Raw genomic sequence first — 23,522 nt, 5'->3', positions numbered from 1 at the left:
CACTCCGAATTCGTGGAGTGGACAATCAGACCTAGTTTGGTACTCTACTTGTTCTAGCTGTACTTACTCGGTCACAAATCGTGTACAAGTGCCGTCACCACGTGGGAACGAAACATGAGTAATAGCTTCCATCACGGAGCTTTTGCCTGAGGACTGCTTCCCACAGACCACTAACTGAGGTAGCTTGAGCTCTTTCGGAGGTCGTGATTCCGAATCGCGTCTACGACGTTGAGAAATTGTATCTCCCTAGGATCTTGAAATGACCAGAGGCCAATAACATCTTCCCACTCATCAGGCTCGGTTCCCTTTGGATTTGACGGACGAGACTCGTGCGCTGTGAGTCTGACGGGTCTGGAAGAGGGTTGACTTGGAGTTGCAGGTGGCTTAGGGGAGCTGATCGTCGGTGCGGGACTTGGAGGAGCAGGGGACCTAGGGGAGCTGATCGTCGGTGCGGGACTCGGAGGAGCATTCATAGATGTACTCGGGAGCTTTTCTGCCTCAGGGGTCCTACTTCCAGGGGTGATGGCAGGGCTAGGTGGCCGATGGAGGGAAGTCATTTTCGCAGTATTCTCTCTTTCAGATTTCGAGGTTACAATTGATGGGGTAGGTTGGGGTTGGTAAGATAAACTCTCACGTCGAACGTTACTGTCGTTAGGATGATCCGTACTGGGGGGCTTAGAAGTCGAGGAAGATGCTGCGGTCGACGAAGATTGGTGACGTCTGTAATCGAAAGGATCTTCGGCTGGGAAAGATGGTGCTTCTCGAACTACTTGTTGTGGTGGAATAGGAGCTTGCCTTCCGGGCGGCTCCACCCAGTTGTTTGAAGGTTGCGCTGGGTAGGGCATGGCAAGGTTGTCGTAATACTGCTCACGTGACTTCCGATGTTTTTTGCTCAACAATGAGCTCATGATGTGCGAGTAAGTACTGGAAAACAGTGCTGTATTAGAGAGATAAGACTGAGATGAAGTGTGGCATAAATAATATTTCACACGAGGCTCTCGTAGGCAGCAACTGGCAGGCTGAGGTTTGCCTTCTAGTGAGCCTCGAGCCGATACTTACATGCATACCTTTATTGAAATGCTTCTTCAGCTGCGCCACGAAGGTGCCAAGATGCGCCACGATGGTGCGCGAACTGATTTGCCTTTCACATGGTCACAGATATCTTCAGCCTTCCCAATGAAACTTGGAGAAGAGCGCTTGGCAGCCTTGTCAAGACCTCCTATACGGCAGGCGAACATCAAAAGGAGTAAAGAGTAGGGTGACGTGGTCGACGGATGTGCTACTGCAAACGATTGTCTGAGAAACCTCACCACGATACGAGCATGACCGTCGAGCTGAAAACCGAGCGTTCTGTAGGTAGCAGGAGCGCTAATATGTCATTCAGACCCTTGCTATATTTAGCAGCCTCGTTGAATCGATCGATACTATGGAAGCTTTTGCGAGGTACTTTCATGATGCCTAAGGTGGGATGGTGAAGCGTGACACAATTCGGAGTCGATCGCGTAACGGAAACTGAAGGCCGTGACTCGAAGAATAATCTCTCCAGTCAGCTGCGGTATTGGTACTGCGATCCCGAGTTAGAGACCAGAGATACAACATCAGATGAAAATCGATGGTATCGTGGAGATGCGACGAACCTCGGAAGTGAGGTTGGGATGGAAGGTACCGTGCCAAGACGGGGCCGGAAATACCCACCAACCGAGCAACGACATGCAGCTCGGGTGGCTTGCTTCACACCGTCTCCCCTTGATCATCTCGCTACGTTTGAGCTTTTGAATTCAGTCTCCCAAACCCCCGCTGGCCCCATCAAAAGCGTGTCAGGACACGCACAAGATGCCGTATTCGCCTCCTTACCGACCGTAGCGTCAACCAGACGTTCTCGTGCGAGGCGGGGCTTTCGTTCGAGTCTTCCTTAATCTCCTATACCCGTCCTAATCGTGAAGAAATCTCCGATGCGTAATTCTCTGACGAATGCGGAAATGGATATAGTAGCGGCTTTCCCTTTCTTTCGTTCTTTGTCACTTGCACTCTTTTTCGCATTCTTTCGTAGACATTATTCAGGGTCTCTGACTCTATTACATTCATTTTCTACACATTAGCTTCATTTTCTACCTACCGTCCCTCGATATTTGTGCCCTACGAATCTGCCGGATCAGACGTGATGAAGTCTTCTTTGATTGTTCTCGCTGCAAGCTTCAGCTTTGCATTTGCCCAAAACAGTTTCTGTCCTGGAAATGCCATCACTGTGACGATTACTCCGACTGTTACGAAGACTTGCGGGGGTACCATTTATACAACAACGACCCTGAAAGCGACCACCGTCACAGTTCCACCTTCAGAAGCCTCCCACTCCATTGTAACTGTAGCTTCGACCCTTTATCTCACGCCATCTCCAGTTGCCGAGCTTCCGTCGTCGTCCATTCTTGAGGCCGCAAGCAGCGCCAGCCCTCTGATTTCGTATAAAGCATCGTCCGCTGGAACCCCCACCACACTCTCATTCGTGTATGCCTCCACAGCAGCGGCAGGGCTTGCTGGCAAGAAGGAGGCAGCGCACACTTCGGTTTCGAAACTAGCCTCTTCTTCCATCAAGGCTTCCACTTCCGTCAAGGCCTCATCTTCCAAGGTTTCTTCCGCCGCTGCAGCGGCTACACCATCTTCAAGCAGCGACAATGCATTGGGTGGTAGCAACTCTGGTCAGGCAACATATTATGGAGATGGCAGCATCTCAGGCGGCATGTGCTCCTTTACCACATACACTCTTCCTTCTGGCATTTTCGGGACCGCCCTTTCAGACTCAAATTGGGATACCGCCGCGAACTGTGGTGCATGTGTCTCTGTGACCGGGCCAAGTGGTAACTCTGTAAGAGCGATGGTTAGTATCTCTTCTCATACCCTAACATTGCTTGGCATTGACTGCCTCATGGAATGAATTCTAATGTGCTCCGCGAACAGATTGTAGATCAATGCCCAGGATGCGGCCTCAATCACCTAGACCTCTTCCCCGACGCTTTCTCTGCCCTGGCCGACCCGAGTAAGGGCGTTATTGACGTATCGTGGAACGTTGTGCCTTGCGACATCACATCTCCAATCACCCTCCACAACAAAGACGGAGTCTCTGCGTACTGGTAAGCTGGCGTTATTCTCCCTTTACCTCAACTCGCTTATACTAATGTGACCTAGGTTCTCCATGCAAGTTGTCAACGCAAACGTTCCTGTGAAATCCCTCGAAGTATCTACCGACAACTCCGTCACATGGCAGGCCACTGAGCGCCAAGACTACAACTTCTTCCAACAGGCTAGCGGGTTTGGCACCACTACGGTCGATGTCCGTGTCACCAGCACTACAGGCGAAAAGATCATTGTGAAGGGTGTCAATATAGCGAGCGGGGCGAGCACTGAAGCGAGCTCCAACTTCTCTTCTTGAGTTCGGAGCTCATCCTAGAGAACAGTCAAAGCTGTTGAGTACGGTGTCTTCCAGCTACGATAACAGATCAAGTCGTTTCTTTTGATTTACGGACCCAGGGGTGTCCGGAAAAGATCGTATTTCCATTCTCATGTATATATACATCTATTGGCCCAAGCCCAATTTCATGAGGGAGCGCAGAGTTGCGCCTTCAAATTTAAGCTAGCATTCGCTAATCTAAGTCCAGTGTTTGCTGAACCTACGCACCTTCGGATCTGATTAGCTTGACCGAATATCTGTGAGAATAACCCGATTACCGCAGAAGGCAGAAAATCCCACCACCAATCTGACAGCCGATAAAACAAGGCCCATATTATAGCCTCTATTGATCCCCCGGAGCCCGATTCAGCCTCCAGATGGAGTATAAGACCATCTAGAACCCTCGCACTATCTTCAGGCTCCCTAACGAACCCGGTAACCCTTCTCATCGTGGATGAAGCCGCAATCCGGGTTCACGCAGCCCATCTCCGTGTTGAAGTAGGCGCACACGCTATACTTGCAAGTCAGTTGACCTTGCTTGCAAAGCTTGCATGGATAGCCGCCGCTGCAGTCTATTTTGAGCGCATAGCACTTCTTGCACGTCAGCTTGCGACCCCTCCCTCCGCTGGCCTGATGGTCGCCGCCACGGGGAGCCATATGGCGCTGATTATGTTCGTTCTTTGGGGCTGTCGGATTTGTGGGTAGAGGGTGAACATTGACGCCCGTCAGCGGCGACACCGCCCTATCGCGCAAGTTGCGCACCGGCTTTGGAGCAGCAACCGCATGTCTGGACTTCGCAATACCCGTCGGAGCAGCGCCCACGAAACCCTTGCGACGGAGATCCGCAACGCCCTGGCCACGACGCTGGAGGCCATGACGCTGATTATTGTTTGCAGAAATTGGCGCACGATCCCGTCCCTGGGCCCTCTCAAGCTGATTCGCCAGCTGCATATTCTCGTACCGGAGCGCAGCGATCCGATTGTCCTTCGCCTTCTTGCCCTCCTCCCACTTCTCCTCGATTCCCATATGCAGGTCCTCGTTCTGCTTGAGCGCGCGCTCTTGGCCCCGCAGCTTGCGCTCGAGCTCCGCGATTGCTTTCTTCTTGGCGTCGCGCTCGCGCTCCAGTTCTGCGATTGTTTTGATCTGGTCGTCGCGCTCTTGCTCTGCGGCTGCGAGCGCGTTGCGCGCGGCGGCCTGGCTCGCGCAGGTTTTGGATGCGGACATGTCTTGGAGGACTTCGCGGAGCTTTTCCCTCTCGATGGTGGAGAGGGACGCCATATCGCTGAAGAGGGCCCAGAGGCCTTTCTCGTCGTCTTCGGTGAGGACCCAGTGGTCGGATTGGCAGATAGGGCACGGGCGGACGGTATACGCGTCCATGGTAACAATGTGGTGTAAGTCTACTGTGACTGTTTTGCTTGGGGTGTGGATGCAGTTGTAAAGGTTTGCTGCTGGGTTGTTTGATTGGGAAGGCTGCTCTACGCGGGCGGGCCGAGTGCGGGTGCTGGTGAATCTCGGACATTAGTTCTTTTGTGAGTTCTTTTGTATTCACTATCAAGGGCTGGGACGAACTTTCACAGGCCAATGTTCGTGTAGAGAACTTGATGGCGTAGAGAGGAGAGGGTGGTCTGGAAGAAGGTGAGGCTAGGTACTTCTCATGCCTACCGTAGGTCACCCTCGCAAGTCACTGCTTCTCCTTGGCACCAGTGTCGCTGTTGCGTCCGGGAGCTTCATCTCCTCTTAAATCTCTTCGGTTTATTTAGATCACGAGCAGTAAGCGAGAAGGGTATGGGGAGATATGGAAATGCACTGCATCATTTGCTACATTCTTGGAGTGTTGGCCTCTAGACAAGCTCGATTCTGGGTATTCATTGAGTATGTTGCGTTTCAGGAAGCATAGAATCCCGAAATCTAATACCTCCTTATGAAAGAAGCAGACCATTCATTCCTCCCGTCGAAAACTTACTCTAGCTCGTCAAGAAACTGAGCTCCAACTCAAACCATGATGTAGAGCCGCCAGAGATGCCGTCAACTCCACCTACTCCACCCATGTCGTGATTTTTGTACCGTGCAAACTAGCCGACGAGCTTCAACACCCATCTATCGCCTCTCAAGCATCCGTGCTCGTCATGAACGAACCTACAATCCAGTATTCCACAACACCTATTCCTGAACTTCAAAACGGCATCTAGAACCGTATAGTTGGCAAGCCTGGCAAGGATAGTTCCCATTGTAGTTAGTCTTCCGATGGCAAGTACCACAAGGAAGCCTCCCATGACACAACTTCGCCTCCTGGGTGCATCCCGTGTACACAGGCTTACGACGACTCATCTTGCGGGCGGGCGCTCAGCGGGGGCATGTCGCGCGAGGTCCTAGTGGACTCGGAGGTAGTGGAAGGCGGCAGATGGGCTTGCGGCTGTGTATCTTGGCCGGGATCCTGAATGTCGTTATTGAGGGTGCCGTCGGGCTGGCAGATGCCATCGCGAATCTGCTGAGAATGAAGCCGCTCCAGGTCCACTTTTGCTTGCCATGCCAGTTCCTCGGCTTGAAACTCCTCTTCTGTTATGATTCCCTCCTCGAATCGTGTCTCTATGTCATCGGTATCACGTTGGAACTGCTGGAGTGTTGCCTTCCGGTACTCGTCTCTTGCCTTCCAGGCCTCGTACTCACGTCGGAGCTGCTGCTCCGTTGCGAGTTTCCGCTCGTTCTCGTCTCGAAGCCGCTGTATCTCGTCTCGAAGCCACTGTTCTTTTACATGTCGTTGGTCGAGTGTTTCCCGAAGTTCTTGGCATTGGCGTCGGGCTTGAACCACCTTCTCGCGATTCTTGTCCAGTTCCCTCTGTAAAGTCTCCTTTCCATCCTTGAGCTTCTCTGTCATGTTGACCATACGAGCTTTCAAGTCGCGCTGTTGCTCTATGATCCTTGATAGTATCTCTGCATATTCTTGACTCACGGCTGATGCTTCTTCGGCAAGCTGGTCGCAGTCTAGGGCAGCGCGTCGATCCCGCAGAACCTCCAATATACCCTCCTTCTCTTCAGGAGCCATGTCGCGTTCAAGCCCGAGACGGATCCAAAGGTTTCTCTCGTCGTCGTCGGTGACCTCGTAATGATCCGATCGACAGACGCGGCAGTGGTGGCGCTGAAAGGTTGGCATGTTTAAGGCGTGAATGCTGTTCCGACATGAGCGTGGTTAGCAATGGTTGTGGCCAGGAGACACGAGCGACTTACGGGCTCGAACCTATGACTGTCTATGGAGGTTCTCAGTCCGCTATGCGTAGGCAGAGAGCAAAGGTGCAACTACGTGTGAAATGGTTGGTTGCGGATTGTGGTGAGCGTGGGAGGCTGTCATTGCAGCATTGATTGAAAGTTCACAGGATCTAGGTGCGTGGATTTCGGCGTTGGATCTACGAGGCCAAGCTCCAGGGTGAATCGCGATCTGTCGCTCTGTTTCATCACCATGCATAGTTTAGGATATAGAAAGCAGTATTATACTTGCATTCGCCACCTTTCCGGTCTCCAGTAGCTACGACGAGTTCTCACTGACGTCCTATCAATCCCTTCACACGATCTGTGTGACTTTCTCCTGCGTCAGCCGTCTTCCCAACCACGCACACACAGGGGCCCTGTCGCAGCTAGCAAGACCAGCCGAAGCCTGAACGGGCAGTTTCCATTCCCTTCAGCGAAGACCCTTGAGGTATCAGGATGAAGCACTGTGGTTGGGACCGTCAACGGCCGTGGGCCTGTCCATTGACAGAAACCCAAATGTATGAGGTGACTTAGCCGGTATACAAGCTCCAGAGGTCAGAGCGATGGATATACCAAAAGAGCAGCGCGTGCACTCCAGCGGCTTTCCCGCTCCTTCAAGATCCCTCCTATCCGCCACGAGCGCGCTCATCGGCCGTGACGTGACCACGAAGAAGTATGATGAGCTCGGCGGCGCTGATGCGGAGGTTTTGGGCGTGGGTAGGTAGGAATCCCGGATTGGAGGCGAAGGGGGATCGATCGCGACAGGGGACGGAGGGTAGCGGAGGTGGTCGAGGCGCGTTGATGGCACTGTGCTGGATGGCTTACTGGCTGCTATTGGTGAGCCTGCTGGTCGGCGACGGCATTTAGACTTGATAGGTACGAGATCCGAATACACAAAAGTGACAAGAGTGTGAGTAAGATCAGATTGAGACGGGGTGGACGAAGGCTTGGGAGAGAAGAACGAGCTCGGCGACGGTCACGGCGGAACTTGCGGAGCCGCGATGAGCAGTGTCCGCACGGCAAAAAACACCCGTTTCCCTGTGACGTGGGAACTCACCACGCATCTTAACGGAGCGCGTAGTGTTGAGGGAGCGCGCTCGAAGGGTGCCCAAGTCCAAGGCCGCTAGCGGCTGATGTGGCCAAAAATTCCAGCTTCTGCTCTTCGCTGAACAGTGGCGATGATGGAGGTCGTCAGAAATTGACCGCAACGGCGCTTGTTGGTGAAGGAAGATTTGGACCATCAGACCTGGATGGAGATGCTGATTCTTGTGCAACGACGATGATGTACAGTACGGAGACATTGCGACAGACCTTGGAGAATGGAAATATTGTACTTGACGGCAGCACTGTGCGAAAGCATGTCATCACATCACAGATCACGAAGAAGATCGAAGAGAAAGTCAAAATGAAGAAGATGATAGCATTAATTGTGACTAAGAGAGCGACGCAAACCCGAACTCCAGCATCCTCCCAGCGATATCCAACCCTGTTAGTAGAGTTAGTGAAGGCAATGAGAAAGAACTGGGAGGGGAATACTTCCATAAGGTTGAAAAAAAGTCGCCACCATCCCTCTGGCGTCTCGCAGCTGGTGCCGAACCACCACCCGACTCGTCCACAATGAAAACTGGGTTAGTGAGGGGAGGGACGACGTACCTTGCAGCCACATGCCACTGAACGACTCCAACGGTTCCGGCTCTGAGAAAACTCGAGCACCGAATGGATTCGCCCCTTACGGGAGAGGGTTCGTTGCAACAACTTAGGCGGTCGCAGTCCAGCGAGTCCATGCTGCCTTGAACAAGTCGGTCTGCTCCACGTTGAATACAACGGTTCCTCACCCGCGAGTGACAGATTCCGGGTGAGAAGCAGAGACGCGCGAGGCGCAGCCCCCACTCCCCATGGAATACTGCCCGCCGCACTCAGGCACTGCCGGTGTCTGACAAGAAGGCCATGGCACCCATATTTGACGTGCGAGTGGGCTCCCTAAGGGAAAAGAGGAAGGCACTGCCGATGCCTGACAAGAGGTCATGACATCCTTTGACGTGCGGCTTATACTCCCTGGAGGAGTTGTTCGTTGGAGTGGGTGGTGGTGCACTGGGCATGTGTGAGGAAGGAAGGTCGAGTGAGGTGGAAGAAGTTTAAGTAGGAACCTTGGAAACGTTTCGCGCTAGTTCTCAATTAGAATAGCGTGCACGTGCAGCCTAGCCAAAGTCTCGTGACACAGCCCGCCCGCGGCATCCACACCAAGATTTGATGCGGTGCAGAGTTAGAGCCCTGGGATATTACGTTAATATCGAGAATGTCGAGAAGCCGCCAGGGGCGCCAGGAGGGATATTGGCATGTTCAAAAGCCTTGCACGCTCAGCCGCAATCCAAGTCCGCAGAAATCGAGCCGAAAGAACAACATCAAATAGCTTGCATTGCGATTTAGAGCCCTGAGAAATTACATCGACATTAGAGAGTCTAAGGTAGGGCCAGGTGCCTGGAGAGACTAAGGGCATGTTCAGAAGATTCGCCCTCTCAATCACGATCCCGAGGCCTTGAGGTTGTCACATCTTCGTGGAACTTTTAATGACACGTATAGGGTTACAACAGATATCACAAAAGGTAAGGAATTCAACCAGAATCAGTGAAAGCATGTGGAGTTTGCAAAGTTTTAAGGCTATGAGGATGTGTCCAGCCATTCCCGTCGCAAAAGAAGTCCCTTTGTTCAAACAATCACCTCTCTATATCTCATTTTTGTGCTCGTCGGCGTGACCTCCCTACTCAACGATACAGTAACCGTCCCTCTTCTCGTCGTGGAACTGGGTGCACCCAACCTTAGTGCACCCCTTTCCGTGGCTGAACCTGGCCTTCTCGTCATATGGCCGACAGAGCCGATACGTGCATGGCAAGTTCGCTTTTAGACAGTTCTGGCAGCCCGGGGTTCCATCACAATCACCCTGCATGGTCTTGAAGCAGTTGAAGCACCGCAACTTGTGAACGGGCGGCTGGGTTCGGGCACGCTTTTCCGCTCTCAAGTTGGACAACTCTCCCCAACGTTCGAACATCCACTTCTTGCCGGCTTCCACCTCCACACGTTCCTTCTCCATCGTCTTGAACTTCTCAGACGTCTCCTCGAGCTCTTCGGCTAGCTTGCGCTTCGCTCGCATCGTCATTCCGTGATTGTAGTGGGACTCGGCGTATCGAGCTTCCATCTCGTCGGCCTTTTGCTGAAGTTCTTGGATAATCTGGTCGCGATCGCCAAGCTGCGTCTTGAGGTCGGCAACCTCGTCCTTGAGCTGATTTTGGACTTCTTGAACTCCATTGTGGTGGTCGGCAAGCTGGAGGTCGCGGTCGGCAAACTGACGCCTGAGTTTTTCCATCTGCCGGTCTTTGGATTCATTGCGGTCGGCAAGCTGGCGCCTAAGTCCTTCCATCTGCTGGTCTTTGGATTCGAGTTGATGGCGAAATGATAGCTCAAATTGAACGCGATAAGTCTCGAATACTGCTTTGTCCGCCGCTTGCTCGACCCGACGTGCCGCTTTTTCGCACTTCTCCCGCTGGCAGATGTCCTGCAGGACCGTCGTTATCTCGAATCGCTTTCGGGCGTCGGAAGCTCCGATGACGGCGTCGATGAGGCTGCAATGCTCCACATCGGTGACTTGCCAGTGCTTTCCCTCGCACACGAGGCACTCGTTCTGCGCAAACTTTGTGTCTAGAGACATTTTGTTCTTTGCGGGGTCTCGAAGTTTAGTTGATGTGGTGGTTCAAGCTCGGATGGTAGTGAGCAGATAGTTGGAAGGCGGAGTCCAGGTCGCGATGAATTGAGGTAAGTAGATGTGAGGTCTTTGCGGAGGCTTCAAGCTCGGTTGGTAGTGGGCAAATGGGTGGGAGATGGGAGGTGAAGTCCAGGTCCTGATGAAGTGAGGTTGGTGGAAGTGAGTCCAGGTCGTGACGATGAGGTCAGTGGAAGTGAGCTCGGTGAATGTGATGGCAACATCGGTTCTGCACGGGATCGATGACGAAGCTCTTATAGCTACTTGGATTACGCTAGCTTTCTCCATCCTTCTTACACCATCTCACTCCACCATTAGCCACTCATCCACTCAGATTCCTCCGACGGTACAGACACGACTCTGTAAGTATTCCCTATTCATACAAGTCATCTATCTAAGGTCTCCGATTCTTCCGCTTCTGTCCTGCATCCTTTCACCTCCGTCGCTGGCCCAAGCGGCTGTGCCAGAGGATTGGCAGCCGCGCACGCGGGGCATGGAAAAGGTGGCACACTAATTCTAGAACAAGCTGTCTCGTGTGTACACCTGTCTGCCACTGCTTGGGTTGCTTCAATATATTTTCAGGAATCTGAAGCAGACAAGAGCTCTTCGCCATGGGCAATGTGGAAACTTGTTGAAGCACTTCATGCAGTGGCAGACAGGCGTACACATGAGACAGCTTGTTCTAGAATTAGTATGTCGCTTATTTCATGCCCAGCGTGCCGCGACGGTACATGTTGCTTTACGCCTGACAGCCTCAAAATATTTTTGATCAGTCTCCTACATTGGCACGCGGGTCGCTGAGAACTCTTCATTACAACTTTTACTAATCACATCACAGCGTTGACAATGGATCACCCCCAGCAACCCTTCTGCTACCTCTGCAGATCGTACCATGACCCTGATGTGGATCACAGCAATGAGGGACTGTGGGATCGTGTCGAGAGGGACCCCGGCTTATCTAGCGAAGGGAAGGAAGCTGCACAAATCTTGAAGCATCTATCGGTCGTTAAAGACAGAAAGCACAGAGAAAGCGAGGAATGCGCCCAAGACAATTACGAAGACCTTTTGAAAGAGTCTATGGCCTCTGAACAGGGGTGGCAAGAGGATGGTGCAGAGCAGGAGCAAAAGATAGTCGATCTGAAGGAGGACAATGTCGACCTGAAGGCGGAGATTTCTGAGAAAGAAGAAGAGATCGAGGAGAAGGACAAGAAGTTGGAGGAGATGAAAAAGAAGTTGGAGGAGACGGAGAAGAAGTTGGAGGAGTCGGAGCGCCAACAAGCCAAGAAAGACACGAGGATGGTTGAGCTCGAGAAGATGATGGAGGGCTTCTAGCTTCAGCAGCGTGCGAAGGATGAGTATCATCGGCTCGAAGCAGAAGCCTACTAGGCGGCAGAACAGCAGGGTTCCAAAACAATAACGAAGCCGACTAGCCAAGTTGGCCGGAATGAATCCCAAAGCCAACATCGCATGGGCCGTCCGGCAACTCGAAACCTCGTGTTCCGATCCCGGCGAAGCAAAGAGCCCCGTCAGATTCAGCAAGTCAGTAACGACGACATCCCACCATTCCTAGCCACCCAAAATACCTCCGCTGCTCATACGGCCTCGCAAGGATCTACGAATACTAATGCGGATAACCCTCCATCAAGGAAACGTCCTCGTCCAACGAAAGGCGATGATGACGTAATGGAGTTTGCATACTAGGGAGTAGACAGCGGCCGAGTTTGCTAGGTTATCAAGATCCTGGCATTGGACGATGGCTCATGAGGGCACGCGGGGCATGGAAAAAGTGGCACTCTATATGCGTGTATTCCACTACTTGGGATGCTTTGATGCAGTTTTAAAAATCTGAATGGGGGGGAGGCTCTTCACTCGGGGCTATGAAGAAACTCGTTGAAGCACTTCAAGCAGTAGTAGACAGGTATACCTATAAAACAGCGTGCTTAATGAATGTTAATAGAAAGTGGCAGTCTACAAATCCGCAAGGTATATTTACACGAATTTATGTGCTTGCCTATGTACGCTAGTTTGGCACCATTGAGGTCCTCTAGCATGCTGTTGTTATTCATGAAAACCAGGTTTTGGAAAGCCTGATAGCTCTCCGGGCCACCTCAGACCATGTTGAACTGCTTGAGTGTGCCAGCTTTTTCACGCCCAGCGTGGAGGGATCTGAGGGGCTTTTTAGACATCAAAGATGCAAGATGCTAGAGGATTAGGTGATCGCTGGAAGCTAGAGTTGCTGGAGTGGGAGCAGCTTGCACTCCACAAGAAGCTGCATAATTTAAAGGCCCAGATTGATACTATTGCGGCGGATATTCCCAAGAAGTAGGGTGCCGAGCCGCTTGATTCCCAATAGAGTGTGGAAAAGCGAGACGAAGATGATGGTGTTATTGGAAGCACTGTCACAGCATAAGGGGCTCTGGTATCTAGAACATGCCTGCCAAATACCTTCTAATAAATCAAACCAAAACGAAGCCTCCGGAAAACCCTTAATTTCCTCATAACATGCAGTTCCTCGTGCAGTTGCGAATTAAAATCTTGAATGATTCTGTCAGGGAGTAGCGGTGAGGGCTACGGCAGGCGCACAGCATCTTGTGTATATAGCCTTACCTTCCTCCAGACCTCTCCTTCTCCTCTATAATCCTCACAATCTTCATCAAATACAGCACGTATAACATCCACTCTCTCCTGTTACGTAACAGATTCAACCCGGCAATGGAATAATCCAGGTTGACTTACCACTATCATCACACATTCCCCAAGTACAGCCCTTCGTGATGAACATTGACCTGCAATCCTTAAGGCCTTTAATTTATGATTTCAAAAAATTGGATGGTGAATGAATTGATGTCGCCTTTCAGTGTCGTGCTGTTAGAACTCACGCTTTTACGAGGCTATCGGACACCCTTACAACTCTGCAACATCTCCAACCTCTTCATCAAACACCTCAACCGTACCATCACTTGCCTACCTCAAAATATTATCCACACCGCCATCTAAGTAAGTGATCCTCACACACGCATCGACTGAAATATATTACATCAGGATACGTCGCTGCTAGCTCCAAATGCCTGAATGTCTTTCACTGATTGAGTTATACCAATACTGACGTTCACCAGCATGTTGCCGAACCTCGACTTTCCGAATGTTGTATGTGTGGAATGTACAGAGAGCCACTTCGACTGCAGCGACCACGACAAGAACCGGCTCATCGAGGCCCTTGCGACGTCTGACCCTCAGACAGTGCACCCCGCAAACCGAGCCGCGATATCGAAGATCCTCCGGAACATATCAGATCGTGACAACTGCGAGAAGTCCAAACTACTGGCCAAAATCAAGGATCTTACGGGTCGCACCGAAGAAGCCCAAAGCCAGATTAGGGATAGCGAGAAAGCTCTTGAAGGTCTCCGGCAAGAGGTAGCAAAGTTGGATCCTCTGCTGCGCGAACTTGAAGAGAAGGACCTGAAGATTGAAGAGCTCAAGGAACAGATGAAGGCAATCAATGACGCCCTGATTTCACGAGTCAGTGACGAAGAACAGAGGAAAAGCAATGCTCTAGTGCTGCTTGGTCAGATTCGAGAGCAAAAGCAAGAGATTGCTGACCTCAAACACGAGATTGACGACCGCAACTTTTGCATCTGGGATCGCGAACAGAGCATAGAGCGCCTTGCTCGGGAGGAGCGTACTTTGACCCATCAAGTTGAAGCGAAAGACAATGAAATCGAAGACCTTAGGCGCGATATCGACGAAGGTAACTCTCAGCTACTCAGCCGCAACAAAGAGATCGACAGCCTACAGAAACAAATCAACGAGAAGGACCGCCAAATCGGCGCTCGTGATTCTCAGATCCAGGGCCGCTCCGACGTCATGAAGAAGCTTCTGGAGAGACTGGAGCAGATGAAGAGTCGACTTGCGAGTGCTGACGAAGCAGCACCTGAAAGAAGCAGGGAGAGGGTTCGAACTGAGGCTTTCGATCGGCACTGATATAGCAACGGAAGGATAAGGGTGGCGTTGGAAGGTCTGACTGCCAAATTATACGGTATCTGTGTCAGTTATCTGGGAGGCCAAAGAACTGCCAAAAGTCTCATCTGCGACCCCACAATGCGAAACCCTCAGATATATATTTGGTTCGTGCTGTTAGAACCATCCTAAGAGAGTTCCTGTGAACCTCGGAATTATTGTGTAGTCTGAAAACATACCATCGCAGCCAATCCTCTTGAATGATCCATTGATTGCAGCAGTGGCCCCCTAGTATTGATGCAAAAACATGAAATTACGAGTTGGCATCGTGAGTTTTCTATCACCTTATTCAGGGGCTGTCATCCCGAATGCTCCTTTTATTCTAAGATTGAGCTCCGACACAAGAGGTTGAGGACTTTCTAATGCCCATCGAGCGTATTCTGGAAGGCCATTTGTAGTTCTGGGACTTCATATCACCAATGAAGATGTTATTTCTTCGCCTGATGTCGCAGTGTAGTCCATCCCGGCTTAACGTTACTCCACTCCGTGTCATGTGATCTTAATCGCAAGTGAAATCATGGTGATATTTCCGTACCAATGCGAAACAGCTCTGCAGGGATTAGGGAAACTAAATCCGGCGGCGAAACCATTATAAGGCAGCCGCAAAACCGTTCGACAAAATCCATATACGCCGTTGAACGCTGATGGAATGGCTAATGGCGCCACCGAAGTTGGTCCCAAATCCCAACCCCAATTGCTGAGCCTTCGCCTCCGGACAATCCTCCAGCACTTAGAGTTCGGCTCGTTGGGTTCGAAGTCATGTAGTAACGTTGTCATTAGTGTCCCCGTGCTGTTGAATTGTGTCTTCGTGGATATAGATACTTACCATCAAGGATTGAGTTTCATTAGTGTGTAGAAAAATTACTGCGCCCAACTTTCTGCGCAGCTGTATGTACAGTCAATGCATCTTCTTGTGCAATATTCGAAACAACGAGCAGAGTCTTCTCAGGGGTGAAGTTGGAGTCTTCAATGCACGAATTCGAGATAACATACTCTGACAGATACCGGAACCCCGTGAAGTGGTCCTTTGATCTTCCCCGTTTCCCTCTAACACTTTTCCTCTTTAGCAATCTCGCGCATTCCAGAGCTCCATCCGCCAGAACTTCAGTTACAAAGTTCAGCTAAGACTTCTATGAAGTGTATGGTTACCAGCTGTTGCCCTATAATCGCCCTTTTCAGATATTCAGTCGTAACTTCTTCAGCGCTCCAATTGCCAGCACTCAATTCGGCCACAAGATGTGTTGCATCACTATCAGTAATCTGCATTTATCTAGACGAGACCCTTCTGGGTTCTACTGTACGCCCAGTATATTGAGACGATCTTCTGGTGGCGGCTCCTCGACTGAAAGTTCAAATGCTGTTGGGATAGAGCCCCTAAGGATTGAGCGGCATATCGACGCTTGTATTTCCCATGTAGAAGATGTCACGCCGATTACACGTATTTTTCAAATTACGGGTATGGATGATAGGATGGTATCGATAATTCAGATGCGAGAAACCTATTCACTCTTTTCATATTGAATCGGATACCAATATCGAAATCGACTAGGAGCTGTTTTATCACGAAAGTGCACCGAAGCACGCCATTTCGGGACTTTGATCCGCGACAGGTGTAGTTTTGTTAGCGCGAGAACCCCGCTCGCTCCAGAGAGGTGGGCAAGCAAAAGCCTCGCAAATAGGTCCGATCAAATGTTTGTGCTGCAAAACCTACTTCTCATATAGCCGCTTCTTGTTTACTCATAGGCGAGTTTTTCTATACCCTTTGAAGTCGTTTTCTTCACATCATGCCTGGATCGACGTCTTCTCCTTCAACCGCTAGCCGTCTGAGCTCTTTAATTCAGAATGCCACCTCAAACCCTCAGCATATACCAGGGCTCGTAGTTCAGGTGGTAGACCGACATGGAAACACAGAATATTCCAGTGCATCGGGCATCAGAGGGCTAGGTGTTGAGGAGCCAATGACGACCGACACGGTATTCTGGGTCGCCTCATGCACGAAATTATTCTCGGCTATTGCTCTCATGAAGCTAGTGGAACAAGGACAAGCAGACTTAGATTCGGCAGATTTGCTAGAAGATTTCGTCCATGAGCTGAAGGATATTCAAATCTTGAAGAACGGGAAGCTAAGACCGAAAGCTAATCGGATCACCCTACGGATGTTAATGACTCATGTTAGTGGCATTTTGCAAGAACTTGTGTAGAAGATTCTGAAAAATAAAGCTAATGATTCGGTTCCCTTCCAGACTGCAGGATTCTCGTACTCGTTCTACAACGAAGATATCTAGACTCACCACTTTGACAGAGATCCGACAAAAGACGAGTTTCAAGGGAAAATAGAAGGTATTCAGCAGCCGCTGATTTATGAGCCAGGAAGTAGCTATGATTACTCTGTATAGAATTTCCGCACGTATTCAACGTCTCGTGCATGCTGACGGAAGGTTGCAGGTTGGGATTGACTGGGTTGGTGTTTTCATTGAACGACGCTCCGGTAAAAGTCTGGAAGACTTTATGAATATCAACCTATTCCAGCCTCTTGGTATGGCCAACACCAGTTTTGTGCCATCGCGCGAGTTGCGGTCAAAAATGGCGATTTTGCACCAAAGGGGAGAGACTCTAGCCGCGCGACCCCATCTCTATGGTCCAGCCCGAGAAGAGATGGAAGGCGTTTTTCAGTCTGCTGGCGGTTAGTAGAAGTCCTCCAGAGCAATATCAACGGCCTTTTCTAAGTTCAGAGCTGACATCCACAAGCCGGCCTCTTAAGCACAGCTCCCGACTACAGTCGAGTACTAAGTATGATCCTCAATGGCGGCGTATCACCTCACACCCAGCAAAGAATTCTGCTACAGGAAACCGTCCACCAGATGTTCCAAAATCAAATTCCAGACTACATGACGAAGCACGTTGGAGTTGCTCAGGGAGTTTCCAGACACGACCTTGTTGTCCCTCCAACAGTGGAGCCAGTGCCAGTAGCCGGATACTTTGGCTGGGGGCTTAATTTTGAACTACAGGCAAATCCAAAAGCCTTGAATCCAGCTTTATGCGAGAAAGAAGGATTTCCTAGAGGATCGGCAGCGGGGCTCAGCAACTGCTTTTGGACTGTTGATCGAGAGAAAGGCGTCGCGGCTGTGTGCATGACACAGATTCTTCCATTTGGGGATACTTATGTACTCCCATTATGGCAGGAACTGCAAGAGGTAATTTTCGAGGATTAAGGATGAAGCATCTGGCACGAGATATACTGTGGTACGTAGAAGGACATCATGGTACTATTTCTAGCTAGATAACTCTCTTCTAAATGCTACGACATCCATGCTAGTCCTACCCCTTTCTCAAGGTCCTATCTAAGCAGCCCCCGCAAAGTCTTCCGTATCAACTCATACATTTCCTCACAACAGGTATTGCTACCAGCAATACCACCAGCTGCTGACCCATCCGCTTGCCTCTTCTGTGCTTTAGCAAACCCAGTCTTCTGCTTTATGATAAAGAACAGCGAGATTATGGTGAGCGCGGACAAAGTTCATAGTGATCGCCAACACCACCTGATACGCATCAATCGCCTCCTCATACCGTCCCATATTCGCCAAAGCCACCCCAGGCCGGTTCCACGGCAGATGCAAATCCAATTGCGTGATGTTGCCGAGACTAGGAGTAGAATTAGCTAAGAGTACAGCAGGAAAACAGTCCGCTGCCAGCTGATAGCTCTCCCCCGAGAAACACAAGAACCATAGCCCAAGCTATGCTGCTGCGTCCATCTGCCCATCGAGCGCGAGCTGCACAACGGCGAGGCAGAGATCTTTGACGTGCTCAAGCTGCGTGTAGCGGCTTGGGAACTTCGAAGTGTCGAGCGGCTCCACGGCATCAATGGCATCAATGGCATCAGGGTATTTCGTCAGGATCTACCTCTCGAGGGGCTCGTATGTTTTATTGCCATATCCGTTATTCGTGAAAGATACAGCAAGCGCTATAAGAATTTTGGGGTTATTGAGATTGACCGAGTGTTTGGGTGTTTCAGATATCTCCCGCCGTTTGGTGTGAATTGCGTGATATTCTAGACTTCATACGGCACGAAGGAGTTGGTCTTTCGTCTGAAGTTGCCCCTCGGCTCCACGTTGCTCCATCCCGCCTTACTCAGCGCAGCGCAACAAAACGGAGTTCACTCCACGCGTTTTATACTCCAATCCAATCCACCCGTCGCACGCTCCATCTCTCCGGCACAGTCCTCAACGAATTGCCTCGAGCTAGGCCGAATACACTCGCCGGACCTCAACCAAAGCCCGACCCGCCGCGAGTCTAGTCTCGGCCAGCCTCGGCCGCGTGCACCTATGGGCGTCCCTCACAGGCCACGCAAGGGCGTAGACCCTGAATTCAGCCCTACGACGTGTCCACACCAACGGTCTTGCATGTGACGGGAATGCCACAATCTGGCGTGTCAACGGCGAGGTCATCGTAAGAGCCGGCTTCTGTTTTGGCGCAATTGTCGACGCCGCTCGTAAAAGCACTGTTTCTGCTCTGGCGTCCCGCAATCAACGCCCTCGGCGATGACCTCCACAGTCCACACCGCCTGGACCCCGACCCCCGTTGCGGGAAGAAGCCGCTGCCCTACCGCGCGCCGTAGAAAGTCCTCCCATGGACCATGGATCAGCCCTTGGCAAGCACAATCAACCTCCTAGCAAAATGCGCTTACCGTCTGGCCCGCTGCTGGGCACGCACCCCTTGTTAGCTCCAGGAGCAGAAAACTCGACCTCTGTTCGAGTCCTCCGTCCTTTCCAGCTCTCTCCCCCCTCGATTCCCTCCAGACTGCACCCATCTCCCTCGCCAGCATGCAGGACGTCAATATCCAAGAGCTCCGTCGAGCTATTCCCGACTACTGCTTCAAAGCCTCAACCGCTCGATCGCTAGCCTATGTAGCGCGGGACCTCTTCCTGGCGGGCTCGCTCGCCTACCTCGCTCTGTACACGATCCCCACATACACCACCTCCTCCTCCCTCCCTCGATTCCTCGCATGGCAGCTCTACGGCTTCTGCCAGGGCCTCGTCGGCACCGGCATCTGGATTCTTGCCCACGAGTGCGGCCACGGAGCCTTTTCTGCCAGCACACGTCTGAACAACGTCGTGGGCTGGGCGCTGCATTCCTCCCTCCTCGTCCCCTTCTTCTCGTGGAAGTTTACCCACCACCAGCACCACCAGTTTACTGGCCACATGACCAAGGACACGGCGTTCGTGCCCGTCCGTGAGGAGGAGCCCATCTCCGATCTCGCTGCGGCAATGGAGAGCCTCGAGAACATGACCGAAGACGCTCCCATCGTTGCGTTCCTGCGTCTCATTGTCGCACAGACGCTCGGCTGGCCGCTCTACCTCATCTTCCAGATCACTGCAGGCAAGGGGTCGGACATCCACAAGGGCAACCGGAAGACAACGTGGTATAACAGGAGCCATTTCGCGCCCGGCGGCGTCCTCTTCACCTCCCAGCAATGGAAGTACATCTTCGCGTCCGACGTCGGGCTCGGCCTCACCATGGCGGCGCTGTGGGTGCTGAAGCAGCGCATGGGGTGGGCGATGGTGTGGAACCTGTATGGGCTGCCGTACATGTGGGTGCACCATTGGCTCGGTAAGTTTGCTTGTCCCTGATCTGCACCACCATTTGTGGACCCTAATCTGACGATTCGCTTAGTCGCCATCACCTACCTCCACCACACCCACGCCGACCTGCCGCACTTTGAGGCGGATGGGTGGACTTTCGCGAGAGGCGCGACGTCGACTGTCGACCGTGATATGGGCTTCATCGACCGCCACCTCTTCCACGGCATCATCGGGACGCACGTGTGCCATCATCTGTTTCCGTAAGCATTCGCTTTACCCCCTATCCCCCTGTCCTCACCTTCCCCTCTCCCCCATATTCTCGTGTCATATCTTTGTCTCCCCATATCCGTATCGCCACCTACCCCACACTCTCATCTCATCCAAAACTAACCTCTCCATAGCCGCATCCCCTTCTACTACGCCGAAGATGCCACCGCCGCCATCGTCCCCGTGCTCGGCGCCGCCTACCACAAGGACAGCACCCCCTTCATGCTCTCCCTCTGGCGCACCTTCACCACCTGCCGCTGGGTGACCCCTGTCACTATGCCCGACGGACAGGGCACCATGCGAGTCTGGACCACACGGCGCGCCACGCCCGCTGTGGGCGCGAAGCCGAAGCCCTCGGCTGCTGGCATCTCCAACCTGAAGAAGCGAAGGGAGAGCATGACGGCGTCCGCGCAGACGGTGCGGCCGGTTGTTATTAAGGGCTGAAGGAGAAGGAGAAGCAGAGACGGGGCAAGTTCCTTGAGCGGGCTTCGTTGGCTGCAAAGGAACAATTGATGCTCCAGGCGGTTGGATCCCCTCGTATCGATAGAAAAAACGGAGCTTGGATTAGACGGACGGCTTGGAATAGACGGCTGCGCTACAGAAGACGATGCATCTAGAACGACGGTGGGTCCTTTTTTGAAAAGAGTTTTGTTTAGAGAGTATATTCTAACGGACTAAATGAGTCAAGAAGCCAAAAAAAAAAATTTGAGTTTCTTTTCCGTTTATGTCTATGATGAGGCCTAACTACAGAGATGTATGCCTGTGCATGCATGTCTGTGATGACGTAGGGTTAGTAATGCAGGTTCATGTTTTTACTTGGCCACGGAGCGCGATTTGTGTTCATCAACTGATGTGTGCTCTATCCGGCATGCCCGTCCCGTGCTAGGGCTAACTGCTGTAGCATTCTGCTATCTCGGCCGAGATTCAGTTCCGTTCCTTGCCACGCTGCTCCAGAACTTAATGATGAGCGAGAGAGTAAACGCGGCTGTGTTCATCCTACACCGCAGCACCATCTCATCGCATCCCAGAAACTAGAAGAGAATAGCGCTGCATATGGTAGAGTGCTTGTCCCTAGTCCTGTGTATGCTACGACGAAAGCGCAAAGATCCGCTAAACGGGTATCAAAACTAACCCAGGTCCTAAAACTACAATTCCCTAAAACCCGCGCGATGCCCAAGCCGGAACGCCGTCCGTCTTTTCCTCTGTCTCCCTCCTCCTACTCTTCCCCACTCCTCCCTCCTCACATAACAACACACTTCTCGCTCTCCTGCTGCTGCTGCTGCTGCTGCACATTCCCCCTCCCAACCCCTTGATACAATCCCCCGCCCCCCGGCCCAACACTCGTCCGCCTCCCCCCCATCCTCCCCATCCCCACATTGTTCGTCGGAATCTGATCCACCAACGTCCCAGGCCTTGAGCTCCTCCTCCGTCCTTGCCCCTGCCCAGGCCCCCCTCCCCGCCCCGGTCCCACCTGCGCCGCATTCGCATGGTACGCAGAGCCCTGCGCCTGGACGCCCTGCAGCCCTACCGGCGCGAGCGGGCTGGCAGGGTGGTTCGCCGGCGGGTGATACGGGCGGCTGGTCGCCGCTTCCTCGTATGTAGGTAAATTCTCGCCCTGCTCATTCGTAGTCGTGACGGTGGGGCGCTGGACGCCGCCGTTGCGGCGGGGCGGGATGACGGGGGGCTGTTCGCTGTTACCCGCGCGGCCCTGGGAGTTGCGGGCGATGGCCTGCTCCGAGAGTTCGTTTTCGCGGCGACGGCGGGCCTCGGTGCTGCGGCGGTGGCGGTCTTCCTCTTCTTCCTGGAGCTGGAGGGCGAGGGCGAGGTCGTGGTCTTCCTGCTCGGTGCGGGAGGCGTCCGGGGGTGGCGGGAGGGATTCGCCAGGGTGGATGACGCCGGATTGTTGCGTGGCTTGTTGGGTGCTGCGGCGGGTGGGGTTGCGGGATTGGATGGTGGTCCAGGCGTTCGGGGAGGAGTCGACGTCGAACATGCTTTGGATGTTTGGGGGGTTGTTGGAGGAGCGGGATGGAGGCTCGTTGTTGCCGACGGGGCGGAAGTCGCCGGAGAAGAGCTCGCTGTTTTGGCCGTTGATGTCGACGAGGGATTCCCAGATGATTTCGTCGTGGGAGGAATAGCCAGCATCCGTTACAAGGGTCAAAAGCTTGCCGGAGCGAGGCTCTTTGTAGAGGGTTGAAAAGTGATCGTTGCGGAAGAGGATGGCAATCTCGCCCGGTTTCAAGCTGTTGATCATAGTCTGTAGCCCAAAGTCGGTGAGTTGTGTGGGCCAGCGGCTCAGGAACTCCTTAATGGCGTGAACATCTTCAAACATGCGTTGCTCTTCTTGGTTCAGTCCCACAGACCGTAGCTTTGCATCTAGCTCTTCTTCCTGGAATTGAACAAGCTGAGAGTCATCGTGCGTTTTTGCAATACGGTCGAACGCAGCATACGCGCGAGACTCGCTAGGAGGAAGCCAGCCATGTATGAGTGGGATGTTGAAGGTCCGATATAGCCGCATCTCGCGGGTGTCATCGAATCCACCAGGCTGAATGCGAAGAGCCGGGTGGATGGCGGAAGAAGCAGGGGGTTTGACGAAGCTCGGATTGACGTTCATTCCGGTATGGAGTGTGACCAAGAACGTGTATAACTCACTGACATCGGGTAGTTCTTGGGCGGCGCCGCCTCGACGACCAGACATCAATTCGTCGAATACGGCGTCTAAAAGCAGGCCAAGGCTGACTTGTTCTCGACTTCTCAGGGTCTCGATTAGCGCAGTATCCGCGCTTCCTGGTGTTGATAGCACGAGAGCGTTTACGAGAGCTAGTAGCGGACAAGGGCCATTCAGGTTCTGGGTCAAAATGGGAGAGTTCCGGATTCCACGCCCGTCAAACCATCGGATGTGCTTGATCTGATAATGTTCTGTTCGTTGCCGTTTCGCTCTCGATTCCGGTGTTTCCACCTCTGCTCTTCCAGAGGTACCGCCAAAGCCCGTACCACCACTCGGACGCGGAGGTTGCGGAGGAGGATTTTCAACCTCCTGTGACCTTCGGGGTGGCAAGTCGGGAGGAACATCATCTAAATCTAGCAGACTGGCAGGTTGCTGAAACTGCTGTGGCTGTTGGTATTGCTGGGGTTGTTGGAACTGCTGAGCCTGCTCATATTGCTGAGGCGGCTCGTACTGCTGAGGCGGCTCATGTCGCTGAGGCTGACGAGTAGCAGCTAG

At 52.4% G+C, this 23,522-nt stretch overlaps 10 protein-coding genes across 10 annotated transcripts; 5 read left to right on the top strand and 5 right to left on the bottom strand.

Moving 5' to 3' along the window:
- Window position 1: 1 nt before the first annotated feature.
- On the bottom strand, window positions 2–673 carry BDZ99DRAFT_462476 (uncharacterized protein). Its single transcript, XM_033719851.1, has one exon. The coding sequence runs from the start codon at window positions 555–557 to the stop codon at window positions 171–173; it is 387 nt and encodes a 128-aa protein (XP_033578182.1). The 5' UTR covers window positions 558–673; the 3' UTR covers window positions 2–170.
- Window positions 674–2,161: 1,488 nt separating this feature from the next.
- BDZ99DRAFT_508500 (barwin-like endoglucanase) lies at window positions 2,162–3,651 on the top strand (the record flags this gene model as incomplete). The annotated part of the gene is made up of 3 exons (XM_033724332.1): window positions 2,162–2,872; window positions 2,953–3,125; window positions 3,181–3,651. The coding sequence occupies 3 exons, from the start codon at window positions 2,162–2,164 to the stop codon at window positions 3,422–3,424; spliced, it is 1,128 nt and encodes a 375-aa protein (XP_033578181.1). The 3' UTR covers window positions 3,425–3,651.
- Window positions 3,652–3,865: 214 nt separating this feature from the next.
- Window positions 3,866–4,819, bottom strand: BDZ99DRAFT_562284 (uncharacterized protein; the record flags this gene model as incomplete). The annotated part of the gene is made up of 1 exon (XM_033727337.1): window positions 3,866–4,819. One exon carries the CDS (start codon window positions 4,817–4,819, stop codon window positions 3,866–3,868), a length of 954 nt encoding a protein of 317 aa, XP_033578180.1.
- Window positions 4,820–5,291: 472 nt separating this feature from the next.
- BDZ99DRAFT_570462 (uncharacterized protein) lies at window positions 5,292–6,593 on the bottom strand (the record flags this gene model as incomplete). Its single annotated transcript, XM_033727995.1, has 1 exon — window positions 5,292–6,593. One exon carries the CDS (start codon window positions 6,591–6,593, stop codon window positions 5,757–5,759), a length of 837 nt encoding a protein of 278 aa, XP_033578179.1. The 3' UTR covers window positions 5,292–5,756.
- A 2,850-nt stretch (window positions 6,594–9,443) lies between these two features.
- BDZ99DRAFT_562283 (uncharacterized protein) lies at window positions 9,444–10,388 on the bottom strand (the record flags this gene model as incomplete). Its single annotated transcript, XM_033727336.1, has 1 exon — window positions 9,444–10,388. The coding sequence occupies one exon, from the start codon at window positions 10,386–10,388 to the stop codon at window positions 9,444–9,446; it is 945 nt and encodes a 314-aa protein (XP_033578178.1).
- An 897-nt stretch (window positions 10,389–11,285) lies between these two features.
- Window positions 11,286–11,771, top strand: BDZ99DRAFT_519874 (uncharacterized protein; the record flags this gene model as incomplete). Its single annotated transcript, XM_033725452.1, has 1 exon — window positions 11,286–11,771. One exon carries the CDS (start codon window positions 11,286–11,288, stop codon window positions 11,769–11,771), a length of 486 nt encoding a protein of 161 aa, XP_033578177.1.
- Window positions 11,772–13,306: 1,535 nt separating this feature from the next.
- Window positions 13,307–14,420, top strand: BDZ99DRAFT_570461 (uncharacterized protein; the record flags this gene model as incomplete). Its single annotated transcript, XM_033727994.1, has 1 exon — window positions 13,307–14,420. The coding sequence occupies exon 1, from the start codon at window positions 13,557–13,559 to the stop codon at window positions 14,418–14,420; it is 864 nt and encodes a 287-aa protein (XP_033578176.1). The 5' UTR covers window positions 13,307–13,556.
- A 1,820-nt stretch (window positions 14,421–16,240) lies between these two features.
- On the top strand, window positions 16,241–17,668 carry BDZ99DRAFT_487854 (beta-lactamase family protein; the record flags this gene model as incomplete). The annotated part of the gene is made up of 4 exons (XM_033722867.1): window positions 16,241–16,627; window positions 16,902–16,916; window positions 16,986–17,139; window positions 17,205–17,668. 4 exons carry the CDS (start codon window positions 16,241–16,243, stop codon window positions 17,666–17,668), a joined length of 1,020 nt encoding a protein of 339 aa, XP_033578175.1.
- A 1,496-nt stretch (window positions 17,669–19,164) lies between these two features.
- Window positions 19,165–21,125, top strand: BDZ99DRAFT_462473 (uncharacterized protein; the record flags this gene model as incomplete). The annotated part of the gene is made up of 3 exons (XM_033719850.1): window positions 19,165–20,063; window positions 20,127–20,295; window positions 20,437–21,125. Coding segments are annotated over exons 1-3 (1,259 nt in total), but the record flags the coding sequence as incomplete, so codon positions are not given.
- Window positions 21,126–22,355: 1,230 nt separating this feature from the next.
- On the bottom strand, window positions 22,356–23,255 carry BDZ99DRAFT_364921 (uncharacterized protein; the record flags this gene model as incomplete). The annotated part of the gene is made up of 1 exon (XM_033714732.1): window positions 22,356–23,255. A coding segment is annotated over one exon (900 nt), but the record flags the coding sequence as incomplete, so codon positions are not given.
- Window positions 23,256–23,522: the final 267 nt, after the last annotated feature.

This window comes from Mytilinidion resinicola (assembly GCF_010093595.1).
Source record: "Mytilinidion resinicola strain CBS 304.34 unplaced genomic scaffold BDZ99scaffold_8, whole genome shotgun sequence".
Classification (NCBI taxonomy): Eukaryota; Fungi; Ascomycota; class Dothideomycetes; order Mytilinidiales; family Mytilinidiaceae; genus Mytilinidion; species Mytilinidion resinicola.
The sequence above is the reverse complement of the archived record's forward strand: the minus strand, read 5'-3'. Positions and strand labels throughout refer to the sequence as shown.

Coding starts and splice junctions, on each gene's coding strand:
- BDZ99DRAFT_462476 (XM_033719851.1), bottom strand. CDS start 557: ATGACTTCCCTCCATCGGCCACCTAGCCCTGCCATCACCCCTGGAAGT.